The 23,730-nt window shown below is 39.9% G+C and overlaps 1 protein-coding gene across 1 annotated transcript in view; it reads left to right on the forward strand.

Moving 5' to 3' along the window:
• Positions 1-23,693, forward strand: part of pigg (phosphatidylinositol glycan anchor biosynthesis class G (EMM blood group)) — a 65,156-nt gene extending 41,463 nt beyond the window's left edge. The window contains exons 11-13 of the mRNA XM_030061672.1: positions 9,093-9,402; positions 13,165-13,328; positions 16,896-23,693. Coding sequence (XP_029917532.1) covers positions 9,093-9,402; positions 13,165-13,328; positions 16,896-17,118 — 697 coding nt within the window. The 3' untranslated portion in view covers positions 17,119-23,693. The remainder of the gene's footprint in view (positions 1-9,092; positions 9,403-13,164; positions 13,329-16,895) is intronic.
• The last annotated feature ends 37 nt before the right edge of the window (positions 23,694-23,730 follow it).

The following is a 23,730-nucleotide window of genomic DNA, read 5'->3' on the forward strand; positions in this document are numbered from 1 at the left end:
CCATTTCACATTACGATATCCAAAATCCCAGATGATATCTTGTCTCATATCATGATATCTTAAGTTTTTCACCATGTTAAAAAAACAGGGATTCTTTTCAAGAAAGAAAATTTAAGCTAAATCAAAATGAGCCAGTGACATGCAGGGTTTGCAAATCATAGCAGGGTTAACACAATATGCAAAACCTGCTGTTTTCATCACATTTGCTGCAGTAAACACAATCAATCTCAGCCTGCTATTCCTTTTCTTAGAGCACACCGCCTAGTTACAGTTTCAGAACATTCATTAGTGTTTTGGCTGGGCATTTTGTTCTTTATTTTTGTTGGTAAACTCATCTTCAGTTCAGCACCAGGTAGGATTTGCTAAGGTCTGAAAAAGCTTTGCATTTTTACACCTGAATATAAACGCCACCTCTCCTAGATCCTGATGAATCAAGAATTCTACATTTATATTCACGTTCACTTTGGATAGATTTTATCACAGTAAATGTTTTATGGAGATATCCTTTTTTTTTTTTTTTTTAAGGGTAGTTTAGGGGTTTTGGTAACACAAATCCGTTTCACATGTAATTAGCATTTACTACTCCTATGCTTTTTTGTGTTGATCACATCTGTTTAATGTAAGTTCAGTTTACAGTTTAATGTAATTAATTTTCAGTTACTCTTGTAATTTAATATTTTTAAAGAAGAGATATCATAATATAACACTCATTAGATGTAAAACCAGCGACTCCAGACACATATGCAGACCAATTCAGATTCAGTTGAATCATTAGATTAATGATTGGAAAAAACACTAGTACCAAAATGTACTGTCTCCTGAACCTGAAGAACAAAGTACCTTTTAAGAAAACGGTGTCTTTGCATTGCCAGTGTATTGCCAGTGTATTTTTGACATACTCTGCTCCATCTAACTCTCACTGGATAATGAAAAATATGGGTATTGTATACCTTAAAAGGACATTGCCATGTTCTGGCCAATAAGCTCTTTGGCAGCTGTATTTGCTACGCAGCAAGAAGACTGATACAGCTTTCCAGTGTATATATTCAAATCCTTATCCTTATATTTATAAACACTACAGTTAGCATTGTATAAAAAGAGAGGAAAACAACACTCTTGCAACTCCTAAGTGTGGTAATTCTTCATTCTGCAGCCTGTAGCTTGGCACAGAGTTATCTGCTACTAACCCCCGTCAGAAAATAATGAGTGTGCAGGGCTGCACACAGTTCCCTTGTCTAGTTTTCCTGACCTCTCTTCATCTACCACCAGAAACTGGCCTTCCCTAACCTTTCCTGTTCTCCTTGGCAGTCTCTCCCACTTGCTCACCTAATTAAAAGCACAACCTCTCACCCTTATCCATACACAGGATAAGGGTGGCACAGGCACCTGACTAAAGCCACACGGGGCCTGGCTTCTTCTGACGGGCCGTATGATTGACAAGGTTGACAGTTGACCCAGTCCTCCAACTACTTCTTCAAACCCCATGAAGTTGATCATTACAGTCCTCTCTGCCTCAAGTATTTATTTTACATTTAGGCCACACTGTGGATTCTTGGCCAGGCTCTTCGTGCTTAGCCAAATTTTTTGTTTTGTCTCAGGCGTTACAGCAATCCATCTGAGGTGCTGCATCTTGAATGTTGAGCCAAGAGAGCCCATATTCGTTCAAATATGCTATAAAAGACGCAGAGACACTTGGCTGTTGAATGCATATTGAATGACAAATAGAGAATATATGCGATGTGGAACATTTCCAGTGGTTCATCCTTTGGATTTAGTATTTTTGAGCAAAACATATTGTTGAATTCACAGTTGTAGATACAATATCAGTGCCTCTGATCCCATTTCTCTGAAGCGAATGAAAGCCAAAAACATTCCACCTCTCACTGTGTTGTTGCTCGAGCACTGTATTGTGAATGAAGAAGGGGTGACTTTGTCTAATGACCCCTTCTACAGCCTAGTCCTCTTGGGTTACTGTTTGGAAGTGTTTTATCAGAGTAGAGCCCCCTGACAAGTCCCCGGCTCCCTCGTTTGCCCTCCCCTTGTGCCAACTGCCTAATTGCACTGTTGCATCTTTCAAAATGGCTAATGGGGTTGAGGACAGCCAACACTGTTCACTTTAAATGGTTCAGAGAGGTACTTAGGTTTATGTCACCGTGTATAGGGTTGTTTCTCTCTCACTCCCTCATACAAACACATACCTTTCCAGACAGAGTCATCAGAAATTAACCTAAAAATAGAGAGCCAGTCGATTGGCAGGTCAAAAGAGTCCTGCATTTAAATTTATTTTTATTCAACCAGGTGCTGTAGTCCTATTGAGATTAGGAATCACTTTTTCAAGGGAATCCTGACCAAGAAAAGCAGCATCATGGTGAGCATAAAAGGTGCAGACAGTCAAGGAAGATACAATTGATGTCATGTAAACGAGCAAATCAAATTTTCCATGCAAGTGCACCAATAGGAAGTAGTCCAACATCAAAGCAGCCGGCTCAAGGGCCAAGAGAGTGAGCCGGTATAGATCATAGCCAGTTTGTTACAGTATGTGTGTTCTCCTTCACGGCATTTACAGCACATTTTAAACGGAACGCCAACCACAGGAAGCATTTAAAATGTTTGTTTGTATTTGTGTCTGTCTGTGTGTGTGCGCTTTGCACCTGCACAAAACATGGCCCATTTATTCATTTACTGCTTTATCTAGAAAGGTTTGCTGTGCAGGTTCCCAATTTAAAAATATTCATGCATACCGATCCCTCTTAAAAATGGAAATGTATTCAAACTCCTTTCAAAACACCTGTGAACCCCTACCTTCACTGCGCGCACACACACACACACAGACAGAGAGAGAGAGAGAGAGCGAGAGAGAATTCAGCTTTCAGGTTTATTACCCAAGGGGTAAACCATTTTATAACCCTATTTCAAAGGCAAACCTGTGATGCTACGATCTATCAGTGATAAAATTCAACAGATTGTGATCCTCCAATGGCTTTTAATGAGTGTTATTCATAGAAATAATGACTTCTCCTGTATTCTGTAATTCTGCTTAAATCATGCTACTGTTTTTGGAATCCATGGCAATTGGTGCCTTAGCCGATGTGAAGCTGCACAAAATGAGAGATTTAACTCAATCAACCTTCCAACCCGTACTGCCGGCAAAGCAGAGCAATATTGTGCCTTGTTCTATTGCTAGATTGATGTTTGGTCGGCATCCTTTGTGTCAAAGTGTCGCAGTTAGTCCCAGTGGCGTTTTGATGGTGGCGACTCCTCACGTGTGCTCTGCTTCATCCCACGGAAAGACAGGGGCTAAGAAGGAGTGGGCAGGCCTTCCTCCTCCTCAAACGTCTCTCCCTCAAAGCTTCCCTCTAGCAGTGAATTACTTGTTTTGGCTGATGTAAGTGTTGGGCTGCTGTAGGTAATTGATGGCGGTGATATACGAAAACATGTTGAGAGAATTGCATATAGTCTTACCTTTCTTCCTTACTGATTCTCGGTCGAACACTAGCGCTTGTTTCCAAGGTAACATGTTCGTGAAATCCAGGCAGCTCATCTGTACCACAGCTTGACAAGCTACCATTTTCTGTCCACAGTCACTGCTGCTAACATTGCAAAATGCAGCAAATAGGATCAGATTGATTGGGTTAGTTTTGTTTTTTCTTTTCTTACCAGGGAATTTTAAGAATTGTGAACCTCCCAAAAGTGTGGAAAAAACCGGACCACCTCCCACAGTTGGAAGAGTTAGAATTCTTTAATGCCATTCAGAGAAACAGAAATACTTCAATCTCATCTGTGTGAGTCGCGCTATTTTGGGCCCACATGATAATTGATTCTTTTTGTGCTTAAATAGGTGGTTTAATGTTTAATGAGCTGTTGTCATGTTGCCTTGTTAGTATGTTGAACTCTGTTTCACCCTTAAGTAGCTTCAAACTTAGTTAGCTTCAAGACTTTTTTTTTTTTTTTTTTCACCATATTGTACAAGAATGTCACTTTCATATTCTGCATCTGCTGGTTGCAACACTTCATTGAAGCTGCATCACACTTTCACTGAGTGAAATATTCAAACCCAACATGACATTGTTTGAGCTGCAGAACTACATCAAATAGAAAATAGCTCCATGTGTTGTGTATCATTTTATACACATTTCCCTCTAGTTCAGCTGGACATATTTGGTATTGATAGAGGTAGTTGAAGAGATTAAATTAATTTCTACACTGTCTGAGTAAACTAAAGATTTCCATTATGCTCTCAGACTGCTGTTCTCAAGTCCTTTCTTGTTCTCAGCCCCGTTCTTGAGATGTCTCTTTGCGTGTCTCCAAAACCTAAAATGTAATCAAATAATCTCAAAAGTGATTCTGAAATTCTCAGAATGCACTCTTTGTAGTATTTTTCATAATTAACATGCTCATAATAATTAATATGTCCTAAAATTTGAAAAATTCAGTATTTTGTTATTGCTTGGGAGTAAGAAGACTCTCACTTTGACCTCAGTCTTGATCTTGTTTCACCCTCCTTCAGACTAGACAGGTGCTCTGGACTACAGCCTTTTAAGGCTCAACAACTAAGATTTTTACCGTTATCTGTAGAGGATGATAGTGTCGTTGATCAATACTGACGACATGGTATCAGTGACTCAGTGATTACTTCACTTTTTGGCCTGAGAGTTTCCAGACACCACCAGTGGTGATATATCACCTCCTCAGGAGACGTCTAGGTTGCATCCCTGCTCTAATTAGCCAGCTAACACCTCGCTGTTGTGAAAATATGACTTAATTGTGAATCTCAATTACAAGCGATCATGCTTTTAGGGGTAAAGGGGTTGGGCTTGCAGTGGCGCAGGAACTTGCAGTTCCTCCTGGTTGCCTGTAGAGGGTGAAAGAGGTCAAGGGTTACTTGATGCCCCTTTAACTTCAAGTATTGAGTAGCCTAATCTTAAAAATTGAAAAATCATAAAGACACAGCATGTTAATGATTATGATGATTACTTGAAAAAGCATGAGAATATTTTCTGCCTGTGCATTCCGTGAGTGACAAGAGAATAGACCATGAGTTTGTAGACCAAAAACACTAAAGCTATGTTAACAATATTTATTCCAGTTAATTCAATCCATCATCTAATTTTGCTTCTTCAAAACCTTGTTCAATTTTCATGCAGTATACTGAATTTAGTGAATGATTTAATTACCAAAAGTTGTTGCAATCTCTCTTTTTGTGTCTATTTTCTACCTTAGAGTGCAGAGAATCTGCGCATCTGGTATATTGCTGAAATCCCCTCCAAATGCACAGTAAACCTCGCAATATTCAGACCGTAGCGATGCTTAAGTGGTTAATTCACATCAACAGTTGTATTTCCTACCTGGACTTAATAGTCTTTTACACTCAGCACTCATCCAACTTTGTGAGGCAGAGACACTTTAACAACTGCAGCCACTTCTGAGCCTTCAAATATACAGAGCAATTGGGGAAATGACAAAAACTGCAAATAGCTTCTGCTGCTCTGATGCTTTTCTGCATTGAAAATGTCAAAGTGGTCTTGCTTCTTTTTCTCCCATCATAACTTTGCATGTCTGAATGTCGGGACAATGGTTATTGTTTCCGAATGATATTCCTGAAATCTTACAAAGTTTAATGTAATATTTTATGGGGGTGGTATCCTTTGATGTCTCACATCTAAACCACATATTGGTTTAGTTTTCTCTTTCGGTGTCAAGCCTAGCTTTGCAGCTTTGATGACGCTTTAGAGTCAGGTTATCTATAAGGTGCAGTGCTGGCTGTTAAACATAAACATGTCACATCACATAGAAAGATGAGTTTGTAATGCCCTTGTACACTACAATCCTGCACATCAGTGAACAGGGAAGTCAGCTCAAACCTTAAACTGTGTAAAATCAAATCCAGGCCAGGATTTTCATCTATTTCTTTGCATTAAATAATGATGAATGTAATCCATGCCCCGTTGTTAGGGGAGTTGTGAATATTAAAGAATTGTGCTGTATGGGGTATATTACTGCTCTGTTCTTCTCTTGGAACAGGTTTCCATAAAACTGTGATTAATAATACATGGCCAATACCTGCTCAACTCTTTCACGGTCAGCTATTATCCTGTGGCACTGTGACTGCATCCCACTGCAAAAGAAATGTTCCTTCAGTCTGTGAAGCCCCTTTTAACTGAAAATTTGTTTTTGAAATGTGAATATTAGAGACTTAACAGTTAAGAAGTGCTTCCACAGCTACTGTAAACAGGGCTGCAAATGGCAGCTGGTTGCCATTGCGCCAAACGTTTTCATTTTGAGTTTTTTGGTGACAATTGCCAGTGGTGATCGTCCCAATCCACAATCAAAAAATAAAAATTGTAAAGGCATGCACAGCGGAAACCTTTAATTTTGTGCTGAACTCTCATCTCCTTCATCTCCCTGGAACTAACCTACACTCCTGTACACATTTTTTTTTTCAACGGGTGGCAAAGTCATTTTTTACATTTTGGTTTACTGGTTAAGCTTAGGGTTAGGCATATGTTGGGTATCACTAAGATCAGGGAAAGGCTGTAGAGAATTAATGTAAGACAATTAGATCATGCCTTCGCTATCCTAGGAAAAATATCGCCTCCTGGTCTGTGCCACTCTGTCCACAGTGACTGAAACGTGCAGGGATGTGCAGAAACAGCAAATTAATTGCAAAAGAACGTAACAGATTAACATGCGGATTCATAGGGCAGTATAATTTGAAATGTGCTAACTTTATAAATAATGTTGTATCAGCTATTTTGTTTTTATTTTTAAACTCAATTTTTGAAACTCACCCCAGTGCCTTGACAGGTTATGTAATTAATATTATAGATTATGTAGTTTGCTTAGCTAGCTAACGTTAAGGAACAATTGACAATTGACAGGAAAACAAAATGGCTAATCAATAAACATACGTTTAATCGTCTAAACTTTACCTCCTTTACAGCAAATACTGATGATACTGAGACTGACTTGATCAGTGAAAGTTTTTTTCCTAGGATGGCAGTGGAATTTTTAATTGACATACATTCCTTCCCCTAATGTTAGCTATAACCAGCCCATGCCTAACCCTAACCTTAACCTAATCTTATTTCTAACCTCAACCAATAAACCAAAATGACCACCTAAAATGTAAAAAAAAAAAAAAAAAAAAAAGTCTCTTGCCCCCTAGGAAAACAACTTTACCAGTCAGACGCAGTCAGTATCCAGTGTTTGCCGGTTAATTGAGTCTCCCGTGTCTGCGGCTCCCCTGCCTGCAAGGGAGTTTAAATCAGCTCGGCTACAGGAGTTTCCCTGGTTGTTATGACATTGGGAAAATGAAGCGCACCTTTTGTGCTCAAGCAGGCATTAAACATTTGCAGTATTCATATTTCTATATATTATTTATTCTGCTGTTATAAGACATCACAGACAACAGATAGGGGAGAGAAATGGCAGTGTGAGGCAGCCCTGAGAGAATAATGAAGCGCACATAAAGTGTGCAGTATAACACACATGTATATGTATATAATATTTTTTATAATATTTTGGGTTCAGCCAGAGCCAATAGCTACTAGAGATTTTTTTTTGACCGAAGCCCTGGTAAATGATTTTTGGGGCAATAGTGGTGGTATTGTTATTTCACTTACCTTTGATAGGTCACCATGTAAAGGTCCACTACAAGCTTTCTCTCTGGGTTAGTATGCACATGTTTGCAGAGAATAAAATTAAAAGGATCTTCTGCAGAATTCAGTGCCTCCCTAAACTTCATTACTTCATTATGCTTTAATTTTCCCTTTCTCCTGTTATAAAATAGAATAGAGCAACCCTTTGTTTTACCACTGTTTTGCTGTCCCATGTTTGTCTTTTTTATTAAGGCTAATTAGCTCATTCTGCTGTTTATACTCACAGTAATCACTCAAGTGGCGAGTTCATTAGAGAGCATATTTTCTAAAAAGTTAAGTAAAAGTATTCTTTTACTGTAAGCATATGTTTAGAGTATGCCCTTATCCAAACTAAATGCTAAATGCCAAAAATGGAAATTAGGCTGAATGTAATTGCCTTCATAATCAAAAGCACTTTTCCTTTAAAGCTTCAATTTGGGACTTTTTGAGCATATAAATTATTTATAGCTAAAAAAAAAAAAAGGGGGGGGGGGGGATTCTTGCAGAGTGCAGAGCAAGCCTTAAAGATGGGAAATAGGCTTTTGGAAACCTGAATGTATAGTGACTTGAGGCTTCAGACCAATGTTTTAACCACTTCCATTTATCATGCCAGCATGATTTAGTACACCTGGATGGGTAAAGATATCTCATCTACATGACCTGCTTGTTTAAGTCACACTGCAGGCCCAGTGCATGACATTATTAAAGGATAACACTGGACTACTTTATTTAATTGTTTTCCTGTCACCTTTATTGCCAATGAAATGCAGCTTTCATGGAGCGATCATGGAGCAGTCATTGAGTTTAATAGTGATCGTTTTCAGCTTTTTCAGTCAGTTGAAACACAGATGAAGTTTGTATGTCAGATTATCACATGCAGGTTTGCACAGCCTCATGTCAAGCAGAAAAATCCTCTTTGCCATAGGCTTATATATGGTAACAGGAATAATGTCAGTACCTGTCTAATATATTGCCATTTTGATTTATATGGTTGATTTAGCTTATGCCGAGCTATTGCTGAAGCTATATATTTGTGTTTTATTGGATTTATTGAAAATATTGTTTTGGTTGTGTTTTCAAGTGTAGCCCCTCTCCATGTGAGATGGCATTAAATCTAAGGCCAAACGGGACACACGGCTTTTTCTTACAGCTTGTGCGCTTGCGCTTGCCTTGTATTGATTTGATAAGAAGCATTGTTTATTTTCATTATTCAGCATGTAAAGCCTGGATTTAATATTTTTTCCTCATTTCTCAACCAAACTCAGCTGCGGGTGTGGAGTTCTTTAATTCATGTGCAGGTACAGGAACACTGCCAGAATCCTAATCACACAGTCACCACAGTTAGCTGAATATTGAACAAGGGGGGTTTGTAAAGAAAAGTCAATACTGTTTTCCTGCAAATGTAAAAATGACACAACTCTGTATCATGTTTCTTTTTTTTTTTTTTTTTTTTAGGGGCACAGTGGAGGCACGCTTTGTTTACGTCTTTGTTTTGGGGATCCTCTTCACGGGCACTAAGGACCTGTTGCGCTCCCAAATCATTACAGCAGATGCCCGGCTGAAAAGCAGAGGCTTATGGGAAATTTACAGTGGCCTGGTTTTGTTGGTGTCATTGTTATTTCGAGCTCACAACCTGCCAGTCCTGTGCTGCTGCCTGCTGATTCAGACCCTTATGGCTCAGTTCATCTGGAAGAAACTCCACTACGATGCTGCCCAGACCACCATCATGCACTACTGGTTCGGTCAAGCCTTCTTCTACTTCCAGGTAAGGAGCAATAATGATGACATCTTATTTAAGACACACTGGTTGTTTAGTAATATGATTTGGTCTCTGAGTTAAACTGGTGATAAAGTAATCCAGGACTTCTGCAGAGCCAGTGGGGACTGCAACAGCATGAAATACCAGAGTGTCTGGCTTTTCATTACAAAACTGAACCCATGCTAGAAACTGATTTTTGACAACCAAAACTCTCAGCACCCACTTCAGTCATCATTGCTATTGATCAATAATATTCCCATCAACTTTGCAGATATATTATGGTCATTTTGTGCTATGAGGCCAGTATTGAAACTGCTCAAGCATAGACCAGACACCAAGACGTTTGAGTATTTCTTTTTTGTGGATGGCTTGCAGCAAAGGGCCCTGCCTATACTCTAACCTGAGCCGCTGTGACAAGGACTTGATGGTAGACCAATATTAGTATCGTTTTGCATCAGTGAATGATTGAAGTTGATTGTCCTGACTATTTTCTATCAAAGGTGATAGTAGGTCAAGGTGATAACTGTCAACTATTCATGTCCTCCGCCAGCCACTTCACCTCTGAAGAGGATCAGCTGGTCTAGTCAGACTGTTCTTATATTTATTGTGATGTTGTACACGTTGTTGGATGGAACTTTTGCGGGACTTAATTAGACAGCCTGTGCCAGTCCAACTACCCGCTAAAAGGGGTGAACCTCATCTGAAAGCAGCCTGTCTTTTAAAGAAGCTTGCCTCGTTATCTTTGGGGTGTTAAAAGGTAACTAACTGGAAGTATAATAAAATAAAAAAAAAGGAACCAATTAAACAGACATGAGAGGACAGAGGCAAGAGAAACGGTGTGAGGGATTATAGAAAATGACCGCATGTCACGCGAATGAAAGATAAACCTTGAATGACCTGACGGTGATTTTTCTCGTTCATTATTAACACTTTTTCCAGCTCTACCGGTTCTTCTGACCATTTGTGATAATGTGAAGTTCTGTGGTTGAATAGGAAATATGACATGGTAATTTATGTTGCAGTGCTTCGATAAACACTGTGGTTCCTTTATATGCAGCGGTTATACAGTTTTCCTGGCAAGCTGCAAACCCCACAGCTAAAACATGTAAAAACAATAAAAGTCAGTTACAGAACAATTGTCTATAGATTACAATACAAACATCCAAATAAAACCATTCTGAAACTGCAACACCTACTGGCTCTGATCCCAAAATCGATCTAGATGTGAATCAGAAACAAAATTGCTCCATGCCCACCGCATCTACAGAAGGAAGTACGGGATGCAGTGAAACAGTAAGCAAGCTTTTCTTGTCTGATTGTAAGAGACATCTAATTTTGTGCTCTGACACGGAGTATAGTGATGTTTAGGAAAGCTTTCATCAGTGATAAAGTGAATGGTGCTGTGATAGAGGCCAATTCAGGGCAGAGGAAGCTGTTTCTGTATAAATTGTATTACTTTTGTCCAGCACTGCTGTGAAGGTTAACCGAACTAGTTGTTTCCTGTGTTATCTGTTATGAATGTTCAGTCACAGGCAGATACGATAACTGTCATGAGATTTGACTTCCACCTAGGACAGATATTTGGTTGGCAGCTGTGTGTTGTTATCAAAGCTGAACTTCCACATCACTAACAATTTAATAACCGTCATCACCCTTGGGTCATTAATACAATGATGGGCTCGGGAATAAGCCGCCACTAGACAATTTCCAGTCTTGGCGCCCAGGCATGTAATTATAGACCTTCGAGTAATAACATTCTCATCAAAGCTGTAACCATAAAAGATCTCTAAAGCTTCGACATAAATGTGATTTAAATGTACTCCTCTGAAACAAACACGAGTGTCATGCGGAACACTCAAAATTCTATGAAATTAGAATCACTTAAAACGCTAAGGGGAATGTGACAGTTTTGCATAATGCCTCACATTAGAGTTGATTTATGAGCTCTGTTATGTAAATTGATCAACCAGTGATACCAAAGAAACGTTCACTTTGGTTTAAGGGCTGTAGTTACCATGCCCATGAGTTCTGAGGAAGTTTAGGCTCATATTTTTTTTTTTTTAGAAATCTTATGCTAAATATTGGCAGCAAAAACAAAGGAGGCTTTTACAGCCTCCTTTGTTTTTGCTGCCAGTCGCACAAAAACATGAGAGCAGGACTTTGGGCAACATTCCAGGTAGCCTAAACTGCAGAGTAGTGTCCTGAAAAGTTAAATTGTATCACATGCTCAATTAACTGTCCCAGAGGAGGATTTTTTGGCCATCTACAATCATTTGGAGCAATAGGCATGTTAGTCTTTGCAGTTGATTTTGTGTGGTTTGATCCCTGTTCCCAAACCAGATGGTCAGTAAGGAAGCAAAGCATCAGAAGTGAGCCAGTTTGTGCAAATATTGCCACATGGGTAGGGATTTTTGTTGATGCATCACCCACTGGTATAAATTCAAAATGTAGCTTAGTGTATTATCAACCTGCCAGCAGCCTGCTGTAAGAAATGTTAATCATCACAATGGTCCTTTTACAAAACACTGAAAGGTGTACATCACTTGTTTAATCTGACAGATTACACTGAGTGGCTTTTTCAAAACCTTAAAAGTTACTCATTTCATTTTGGTAATACCTTCATTTTTTGATGCACATAACTCTGTACAGGTTGATGAATGTCACCCCCAATTACTGGTGACTCTGACGACCCATACTAACCACGTCCATGCTCCCCAGAGAATGAACCCTGTTAATTTTGGTGACATCATGACCTTTCCTCTAGTGCCACCGTCAGCTCAAAATGTCAACTTTGCACAGAAGACATCTCTACATGTAAAGGACAGATTTCCAAGTAATTCACTGAGTGTGTTCATGCTTTGTAGAGAATGAACCTTATCAGTTTTGGTATCACCATCACCTTTTCTTTAGTGTTATCCTTCGGCCAAAATGTCAAATTTGATATCTCAAAATATGTTGGTATTATTGCCATGAAGTTTGGTGATCACCTCCATCCTTTGTCAATGTTGGTGAGCACATGGCCTTTCCTCTTGCACCCCATCATGCCAAAATGTACAAACCCCACTCTCCAATGACTTGCGTTCCCCCTGACGTGCACCAAGCCAGCAGGGCAGCAGCAGCGGCAGGCCCACACATGTTCAAATTTAGCCTAACATTAACAGGCTGGACACATGTACAGACATGTACAACAGTCTGTGTTTGGACTTGGTCAGGGTTTAATTCATTAGATTTAAAAAACATGCATGCTGAAGACCTGCGTGGTCAAAAATTCTGTGCAAATGCATACTGGAGCTAGAAATCTGTTGGAAAATGTGTGCTTAGACGTCTTCAGAATATTACAGTCATATTTGACATGTTTCAAGGATGATGAAGACTAGTTACAGTTGTAAATAAACCTGGGTGACCAAAAGCTAAAGTGCTTTAAAGTCCCAGCTTAAATTCCAACAATGTGTGCATGCGCACACACACAGCCACACACACTCATACACACAGAGAAAAGCTTTGGTGGCTCTAATCAGTTTGGCTCTTGGCAGGTAGGTGTGTGTCCTGTCCTGGTCTGGGAATGGAATGCATAAACAACTGGACCTCTGGGAAGTTAGCACAAGCTCTAAGTAATGATGATAATGTGAAAGTTAATTCTTAACAGCAATAAAATGCTTACAAAGCTTCACACACAGATCTTTGCTTTTACATTTTTATGTATACACAGGGTTTGTTGTTAATATGCCCTTGGCTACACTAAAATAAGATTTCTTTCTGTTCCTGCAGGGGAATTCCAACAACATCGGCACAGTTGACATTTCAGTTGGCTTTGTTGGACTGGAAAGTTATGTGGAAGCACCCGCCATCTTCCTAACAGCCCTGAGCACCTACGCAGGGCCGCTGCTCTGGGCGTGTCACCTCATCTGCTACCTCAGCTCAGAGACGGACAGGTCAGTCTTTGAGTCACTGTTTGGTTTGCCTCTTTGTTACAGGTGTGATTCATAATAGCAGCGGCTAACAAGCACAGAGAATTGTGTTTTTACGTCATGTAACCCAATTTTGGCTTGACGCACCTAAGCATCATAATTGGGTCAGAACAACCTGGCTACGCTGATCCTGATTATGAGAAAAACAGATAAGCTGCCTGCCTTGCTCTCATATTTAACAGCTTACGGTGGCTTGGAAGCATCATACTTCTCTCTACTTTTTTGCCGTCCACACAGGAATAGACTTACATGGAGTAATGGGTGCATTTTGATCTCGAGAAGACATTGCAGCAGGCAGTACTTATTGAACTGTTACCACTGGGGTCATTATTTTTTCCCCAGTTTCAGAAGTAAACCACTGTTCAGTCAAAGACAGGACCTGCTGGCTACATTTTTTTTATGTACATATTTTTAGCCAAATATTTTTTTTTCTTGTAGTTGGAGTTTGCACATGGATAGGAATATTGTGTTAATCAGTTTATTAATGGCAGCGGGAATATTGAGGTGCAGGGCATCAAACAGTTGAACCCAATAAGACCTTAACTGGGGGACACCATGAATCCTGTGTAAACTGGTGTAAAACCACTAATACAGATGTCAGGATGTAGTCTACCTCTAATCAGAGTACAAAAGACCTAAAAATACCATCCTTGTGCTAGGCTTTCAGTATTATTAGTAGTAGTACTTTTAGCAGTTGTTTTTGTTGCAGAAAAAGAAAACCACATGGTAGCCGACATTAAGAGCAGCCACTGAATCTTTTATTGAAAGCAGCTGACTTGTCATTAAAAGTAATTTCTTTGTCTAGAATAGTGTAATAATTTTTTTATTAAGAAAATATCACCTCATGGCAATTAGATTGCAGAAGGCATTGCTGAAAATATGCACATGTATGATTTATACTTTTAATAATCTTTGATCCTTCATATGAATATAATGAATTGAACATTTCGGTTGTCTTGACAACATTTGATTAAAAACTCTACTGAGCTTAGTTTTTTTATGTGTAATGCCCTTCCAGCTAATATTCTCTTAAATCCAACTGTTAACACCTTAAATATTGCACTGCAGTGCAGGACACCTGACCATCTTTCCTTGCTCCCATTGATCAAGGCATGGTGCTCCCAACCACGCTCTCTACAGAAACCCCACCTGCAAAATGCACTTAGAGACAATGTGATAAATGAAACTCTAAAATAGTCTGACACAGTGTAGCTGATTTAAAATGCACTCTGCTCCATCAGCAGCTCAACCACTGAGCAGATACTGGAAATGGACTTTGATCAATACCTGCTGGTCTGGTCCCCATAGACACTGTCAAACCCAACTTAAAGTGATACCGTGAGCTGGTAGTGCTTTTTTTTTTTTTTTTTTTTTTTTTTTAAGCATGTGGACCATTAGCTGGTCATCCTGGGGAGCCATCAGAACACCACTGTACTTTTACACTTTAATTTTGGGAAACCTCCTGTAGACAATCTGAGGTTCTAACATATCAAATAGCAAAAAGCAGATCCAGATAATCCTATTTTACTCGGTCCCAGATTATACTTTTCAAGAAATAATGTTAGCTTTTCGTAATTACCTTTGCTCAGAGCTGGCGGGGGAAAAAAGCACTAAGTGCCGACGGTGACAGCGAATCCCCAGTGCAGCTTAACATGAAAGGTTAACTGCTTCTGCGCTTGTCTGCAAGCTGAAAATTGAAAATGTTTTACCAAAGGAAATTTAATTTTTTTGAGCCAACATACATTAAATATCTTGGGACTTGTATTAAACTCATACCGCAGTATTTATTAGGTGGTGGGAGGCTTCACAAAACCTAACAATGCATACCTCAAATTTAGGTCACAGTTTAGGTACATTCTAGGTAAAATTCCATTGACAGTTTAAATTTGCTTTTCGTGTCGCCTGTTGGAAAAAACAGTAGAGGAATAACAGAATGACAGAGAAAACTGTCCTCCTTTTATTCAGTCCTGTACATCCTTCACTTTAAACTTTGAGTGCTTTGTACTTTTGCATATTTTTTGGAGCAGAGCATCAAGGCCATGAGAAGCCTTTGCTACCTGTTGCTGATGTTTGTGTACGGCATCCGCCCTTTTCTCTTCATAGTCGGTAAAACAAACGTGTTCATATTATTTTAACTTTTCAAACAGATGCGTTATCACTCTGAGGAGTTTTGGAAGAATGACACCAAGCTAAGGTTAAAAACGACCACTTCATTAAATTGCAAAAAGATGACTCTTAAAATGTTGCGGTTGATAAAAACTGCTCCACTGAGAGAAAACAGTCACCGCAAGGATTTTACACAGACTCACTGTTTACCTCGGTAACCCGCCAGAGAGCCCACACATGAATGTTTCAGTAGCTCTTTGGGAAGGAATGCAGAAGTAAAGTTCTGCTGCTGTAAAAACAGAAAGTTTGTGGAAACAACCAGCCATTAGTTTGAGAGCTAAACATTTATGCTCTTTCTGTTCACTTGAGTGTTGTGGAAAGCTGATGATGATCATCACTGACCCCGGCAGTTAGCCAGCGCTTGGTGCCACTAGGTATTAGCTTGTTTTGCAAATTAGTGGAATCGTTAAATCTAGTGTTATAAGCAGATTTGTCATATGCATCCTCACTAATTTTACTGTTTCTGTGTGCCACACTATTGAATTATTGCAGTTAAAATGGTAGCTAAACACACACCCACAATATGAGCTGGTTTTGGTCAGTGATTGATAAACACCTCATCTACGAGTATGTGTCTGTGTTTAATCTCTCATAGACATCAAACATGTTCTGCTAGTGCTGTCCAGGTTTATTATGAATGTATGGTAGAGTTGCTCAGCTCTTTGATTGAATTTCCACCTCCAAACTGGACTACTTCCCATGTCTCCTACCTCTTGAGCATGCTTTTTATTGTCTTGGGAAAAGATCCGTTCTCCAGGCTTGAAGTTCCTCCCCCACAGCTGGGACACTGCCTGTTTGTATGAACAAGAACCCTGTACTAATTTACTTATGTATTTTAAATAGGTCAGATTGCCTTTTTCAAGCCAGAAGATATACTCTGTGTGTGTGTGTGTGTGTGTGTGTGTGTGTGTGTGTGTGTGTGTGCGCCTTTACATCTTCATCTTCATTCTCTAATCTCTCCGCTGCATCCCTCATCCCATCATGCGGGTTGCATTAGAAAGCTGGTTCTTTAAGGTCACAACTTTATCAGAATTTGCCAGCAATCCATACTATTGTGAGTCCAAAATGAGATCAGACTCTTCTTGTGAGCAGATAGGCTCTTGTTGGGAGCGATCTCAAGCTGAGACAACTATGAACTTTTAGCCCTTTAGTGAAATAAATCTTAAGGGAGAAGATTCCCATCAGCACGTATCACTGAGAAAACATAAAGAAACTCTGCATGACCTTGGTTTACACCTAAACTTTTCACTCAGTTCCTTGCTTGTCATTTTATTTGTCTGCCGCAGCACAGAGTGTTCTGCATCGCTCTCTGCAGTGCTTTTATTCTCCCGCTTTCTTTCAGCTGCGTTCTCTTCTTCCCTGCAGGAGCCCGGTTGCAGTCGGCCATGGCTGCTACTGCCTGGCCCTACTGAGGTCTGTGCCAGCGGCGGCTTACATTGTGTTGGTAACGGTCCTGCGCTACCACCTCTTCATATGGAGCGTCTTCTCACCCAAACTGCTTTATGAGTCCATGCACACGCTGCTAACTGCTGGAGTCTGCCTCTTCTTTAGCACGATGGAGCAAAGCCACAGCTCCAGCAAGTCCTAGGGAGCCAAAGACTGAGGATCTTCCGTTACTAAAAACAGGCAAGGGCCCAACACAGCCTCTCGATTACCATGTGTACAAAATACACTTTTCAGACAAATATCCACTACAATATGGTCACACTCTCTCTGCAGTACACTCTCCTCACTGAGTGCGAATAGATGCATTTATCTGAGAAAGTTCATCCTCTGGACTCGTTGTATATTTACTGTGCAAAAAAATAATAATAACTTCACAATGCACTTAGTGTAATATTGTATTTTTATGAGCAGGTTTATTTAAATGTTTCCAAGAGGAAAGAAATGATTGTGGATGAATAAATGTGAAATGATACAAAGATGATTTTTGACAAAGAGCAACTTTTTTTTTTTTCACCTGCTAATAAATTGCCTCAGGGACTAGTGTACAGTGAGCTGCCTCGGTGTTTGGATGGCAATAACACAACATTTGATGTTTTGGATGAGACAGGATGTAATGACTGAGATTAAAATACACTCTTTCAACTTTAATTTGAGGATACTTTTACCCAAATGTGCAGTTAAACAACTAGTCAAGTCAGTTTTATTTGTATAGCCCAGTATCACAAATTACAGATTTGACTCAAGGGGCTTTACAGAAATACAGCCTCCTCTGTCCTAAGACCCTCACATCGGATAAGGAACAACTCCCTTAAAACAACAACCATGTAACGGGGAGAAAAAAAAAGGAAGAAACCTCAGGGAGAGCAAGAGGGGAGGGAACTGTGGTCTTCATTGTTCAGTCTCCACATTTCAGGGTGCAGAAAAATATGCTGATGCATTAGGATTATTTCATAAAATAGTTTTTCTCTATATGTTGTCAAATATATTTACTGTACAATGACTTCAAGAGATCTGCAGTCCATTTTCATCCCTGCACTTTTTCTGCTGTCATGTTCTCCTTTCAGCTCCCCCCCCCCCCCCCCCTTTGTGTGTCTCAGTGAGGATTTAGCTGTGACTCTGGCACAAAATTAGAAAGAGGCAGCGTGAAGTAAATGCCCAGCAAAATTAGTGTAAATGAACAAGGTTCAGTTATCTTGTCAGCTTTAAATCATGATGCTCCTGCCACAGAGCTTAAAGCTCATCATGAATACGTTTCTCCCTGCTGCACATCTGAGTTCTGCAGAGGTCCGTAAAAAAAAATCATTAACACAAAGCTCCGAGATATAAAGCCAGTTTAAAATCAGCACGCTCCCTCATCACTGTTTTAAGATGAACATCAGCAGCTTCAAGTATTTTTCCCCCTTGTTTGTTTGTCTCATTTTCCCCAAATAGTTCAATAGAAGCTATAATAAGGAGAAAAAATTACTGAAGTCATTTATGCCCACCTGCTGTGAAGCTCAGTTGCAGGAGCATGATAATTCAGCGCTTGTTTGACTCCTCAAACCCTTGTTTACCTGCTCTCATTCACCCAGCTGAAAGCTCATAAATATACATTGGAATTTTGAAAAACATAAATTATACAATTTTGAGTAGTCTAGGGATGGTTATGGGTCGCAGATCTCTACATCTCAGCCTGTCAATTCAATATGACTGAAAATTCCCTCAAAGTAAAGCTGGCAAGTTAGCTGGCAGTCATCCAAAGTAATAAGAGTATGGAGCCAAAATATCAAACAATGTGTTGCCGGCCAAGTACTTATTGAGCTCACTGTATTATTATAGTATCTAACTGATTACTTTGACTCCAGGCATTTTGACAGTAGAATCAGGAAATGGAAATATTCATGCAGCAGTCACAACAAGACTCATCAACCCATCTGTGTCTCAAACTCATGAGATCGTCTCACCAAGTTCACACATGTAATCCATATCATAATGCTCTGAGAGACGTATTACCGCCTGCACAGCGTAGCACTGTAATAAATTATTGAAGTGATCGATTCAGGGGTGACAGCACCAAGCAAAAATGGAGATCTGTCCAGAAAAAAAAAGTTCAAAGATTTTGGGTTAAAACTAGAATATGCAGCTTCTCTCGTTGAGGCAGTAATGAGAATTGTACGTTCCCATCTCATCACTTGTAACTCATCCTGATGAGCTGTCTACCTTGAAATGGCATCTAGCCTGAGGCTGAGGTAGCTGCCATCCGTAAAGCCACCGCAGGCTTTGAAGAAATCACACAGTGAAAAGGAAGAATTAAAAAAAGCAATGGCGACGCGCTCACCCTGTTTTTGAACAGGTCTTTTGCTGATGCCAGGCGCTTCAATGAGCTCTCTTGTCTTACCGCTCCCCGCCATTGTCGTTGCGTGCGTCGTGGCTGCTAGCCTCACTTGATTGACACAATAAAGACACTAGACACTCCCACAGCAAACGGTCCACACCGAAATGTCATGAACATCACGGAAAAGCCGACTTCAAGCAAACAAAGCTGTGAAAGCTGATAACTTCACAGCCTACAAGTATTTACCTCACATTTGTGGCAGAGCACTAATGTACTTACCACCGCAGCCTCCGAGCCAGGCGCAAAAATTGTGGTTTGTAAAATTAGTGCACTCACAGCCATGAGCTGGCCTCACTGATTAGAAAAGTGTGTGAACCCGTTCTAAAGTGACAGCATAAACTGTCAAGTACCTTTCCTGTTTTCATGTGAGGGCTCTCACATGGGCTTGACATGGACCTCCACAGAGCAGCTCATGTGGCAGCAGCTCATGGACTGGAGAGCAGGATCTCCACCCCTCATCCTGTCGCTGTCCCGTGTATTCCACCGCCCAGAGCTGGCCCGATAATTCCACCCACAAATCACAGTGAAATAATTCGTTCAGTCTGATCTTCTACCACCATAATACTGCCATGGCAGCTCATGAACTATGCATAGGAGGAAGATAATATGGGAGGAAAGCGCATGATATAGCTACTACTTTATTGTAATGATAGACGGGCCTTCCTTCTATGACTGCAATTCTTCAGGTGACTTTCAGGATGGATTGGCATTCCACTCTGACAAACAAAAATGAATGTCAGCTTTTGCAGACGTCCCGGTAGTTTTTTCAAAGGTGAGGTGTTTGATCATTCCCGCTGCATTGATCATTAGCTTCCAGGCACTAAATTAAAAAATGATACTTTATTTTATGAGTTGTGTGGGGCCTAAGGATATTCATGGCACTTTAGGTCACCGTATATGATTGAATCAGTGAAGTGATGATCTGTGAGATTCTTGGTTTTCTTGATTTCGGGGACTTACTCGATGCCAAGTGCTCATTCCTGCGCGGCAATCAAACAGTGTGGGCAGGACTCTAGGTGGCGCTCTTTTCTTGGTCTGCTCATGCTGATATAAAATGTTAAAAGCTTCCTGTGCGCCAGAGGGTTTTACTGGAAAAGACTTGCCAGACACCGGGGGGCTTACTCATAAAACTTAGCAGCAGGTTGAGTGTGACGTTAGACGCAGGTACGACCACAGCAGTGTGTTTTCTCGTTCATTAGCATGAAATACTGGCTGCTTGTTAGTGTTAACATTTTTCCAGCACTCCCGCCCCTTTTGATCATTTCGTAGTGTGAAAGCCGTTCATACAAACACACCACAGGGCAAAGTTACTTTGTGTCTCAAGGCAGTAATTATCATTAGTAACAAGTGGAAATGTTTAATAAATATGACTCGCACGTTGCCTTTGCAGCTATTAATTAGTGCCTGGCCGATACGGGGAGATCGCTGCCGATTTTAAAAGTCACTGATTACCGATATGGAAGCCTGTTAAGTGAATTTTTGAACTGGAATGAAAATTGATCTTTTCTATGTGGATTGTGCACCAATATTACTATGCAGAGGTACTCAGAAGGCTGCTTTCTTAAACAATTAACTTTATTAAAGAATATTCAACATTATTATAAATTGGCAACTAATTCTGGAAATGAACATTGAGAAGATCAAAAATAACCACACACACACACACACATACACATATTGCTCAAAGCATCTTTTTCTGCATTATTTTCTATTAAGAGGAAGAAGGTTTTCGAAACAGTGCTTTTTGTTCAACATATATATGACAGCAGTATATCTGTGATGGGCCAATATCGGCCGGCTGCTGTATCTGTCAGGCACTACTATTAATTACCACTGTGATTGTGGTTGGAAAAGCCAGGTATGATTCGTTTTACGTCCAAGATTGCAAGTGCAGCGGTGGGACTGTGTGATTCTGACTTGTCTCCTCATACAAAGTTCTACAGGAGACATTTTTGGTTTGCTGTGCCTTTCTGACACTCCCCTTCAGTCCAATGCGCTGAGACACAGGCGCGGACAAGGTGTTAAATATGTGAACCTTAATTAACATCTTGGTTTTGATTGGCTCTCGGCCGAGCTACAACTGAGGATAACACAGCGCTGAGGTGGCTCCGTCACGGTATTCACAGCTGTGGTAAACGTATTAATTAGGTAAAATTACTGGAGCGCGGATTTCGCATGCCGCCATTGTGTTTTCCGTTGAGTTTTATGAATGCGCCCCTGGGTGTTTAGAACAGCAAATGGAAAAAAAGCTTTCATGAATTGTCAGTAGGTGGAATTGCTATAGCAAAACAGAATTTAATTTACATGTACACATCACAGAATATTACTTTAACGCACGAGGCAGAATATTGTCAAATGTCCATTACACCTGGAATTACAGTAAATAACTCGCTCGTGGGTTTTCTTGCTGTATTAAACTTTATCACCAAGTCCAGTCTGCTGTGGAAAAGGCAGGTTTGGTTCAGTAAGGGATGTGCTGAGGCATCGGTCCGTGAAAAATTTGACTGGGACAAAAGCAACAGCGAGGCCAAAGCAAATATAGGGTCGAAGAGCAAGCAGGGGACACTGGCTGAGGTTACTGGGTAATAGTCACTTTAACAAGCTCCCGTGATACTGTTTGCAGCTCATAGTGCTGTAAAAACTGAATATTGCCAATGCTACCTGGTATATTTTATGTACTGGGGAGAGTAGTTTCACTTATGTTGATTTATGTGTGGTCTTCTCCCAAAACCTTTTCATGGATTGACCTGCAAAACCTCCCTGCACGACCGGAGCAACATCAAGACTAAAAGCTTCACCTCACGAGTCTGGTGTGGCTACACTTTGTTTGCTACGGCCAACTTCTGAAACTGGGAGCTGGACTACGGTCTACCTGACTGAAAGAATGTCAGAATGTACTAAAGAATGCTTTTATAACTCCATCGACATAGAAATAAGACATTTCAGTATCGTTTTCCATGAGGTGTGCTAAATTTCTTCGGTTACAAAGTTGAATCAATCAGCTCGGTGAACTTGTGTATTTGTGTGAGAGTCTTGTTTCCACCACCATGTCGGAGCCAGGTACAGCACATACCTGAGGCCTGCGTGACTCAAGTGTTTAAATATGTATTTATTTTGTCGGAATGCACCTGCATTTTTTATTCCATATGCCTCTCCTTTGGTGTTTTTTTTTTCCTTAAAGTAATACTGAAACCTAACTGTTCTTTGTGTCTTTTTATTTGTGTGTTTTGTTGTTTGGAAAAATATGTCAAAAACTAAAAGGAGTGTGTTTCATCTCAATGTTTTAAAGACCCCCTTCACTCAAAAATGTGTTTTTCTGATGTTCCTGTCCCCTAAAATATCTGACCTTTATTATTCTGACTGGTATCAGTGCAACGTTTGTCACAAGAGAGGTGTTTTCATACTCCTCTACTGAAGGTGGAGGTGTGTGTGCACAAGCCCCTAAAATCTGAGATTCAGACGTACCCCGGGCTCACTAGAGTTGGTCCTTCACAAATCCTGCAGCCGGTCCTGTCAGCTGACACGCTGCTGCTTTGCGTATCATTAGCAGCAGCTCCACCGGTCATGCTGCTGGTGCTGGACTGCTAGTCATGTTTTGTTTATAAAAAAAATAAAATAAAATAAACTGCAAGTGGCTGCTTCACATGAAAAATGTTAGTGTAACTAAGAGATTTGCTGAAAAAAAATCTTTTGTACATGGTCAGATTATCAAATATGGAACAATGTTGACGCCTGTAGCAGAGCAGCACCTCATTCTGTGGACAGAGCTTCGGTTACGAGCTGGTGTGGGGGCTTTTTGCATATTCATACATTTGCACATTTTTTAAGGAACAATGGGATTTTAGGATGTTTTTTTTTTTTTTTTTTTTTTTTTTTTTTTTTACTATTGATGAGCAGAGATTATGTTTAGGGGCTTAATAAATGACTGGAGGGGGACTTTAAAATTGCAAATTTAGCTCCTGCTCATTATTTGTGTATTTAATAGTAACTATGCAATCCAGCTAGTGTATTTGTATATATTTGTTTGCCTCCGTTATCCTTTTTTGTGTGGAGTGTTTTAAATTAATGAATTTAGAGCTGAAATTAAAATAAGGGGTTTTCTTTTTTTTCCTTTTTGTACCTACCTTTATCTAATTTATATATCATTCATTTCTTCTCTGAATGAGTTTTGCTTTTGATTGCTTTTTCTTACCACAAATCTGCAACAAATGTGATACAAAAGCTGGGTGACTGATGACTGTTGACCAAAACATTTTTAATCAAGAATCATTCTTTTAAAACGATTAATTTAATTCATTTCTGTCCCTGAAATTGAAATAAATTCTTTTACTTTGCTGTATAAATGTTTTTACTGTCTTTTGTCAGCTGTAACCACTTTAA

This window comes from Myripristis murdjan, chromosome 10 (genome assembly GCF_902150065.1).
Source record: "Myripristis murdjan chromosome 10, fMyrMur1.1, whole genome shotgun sequence".
NCBI lineage: Eukaryota > Metazoa > Chordata > Actinopteri > Holocentriformes > Holocentridae > Myripristis > Myripristis murdjan.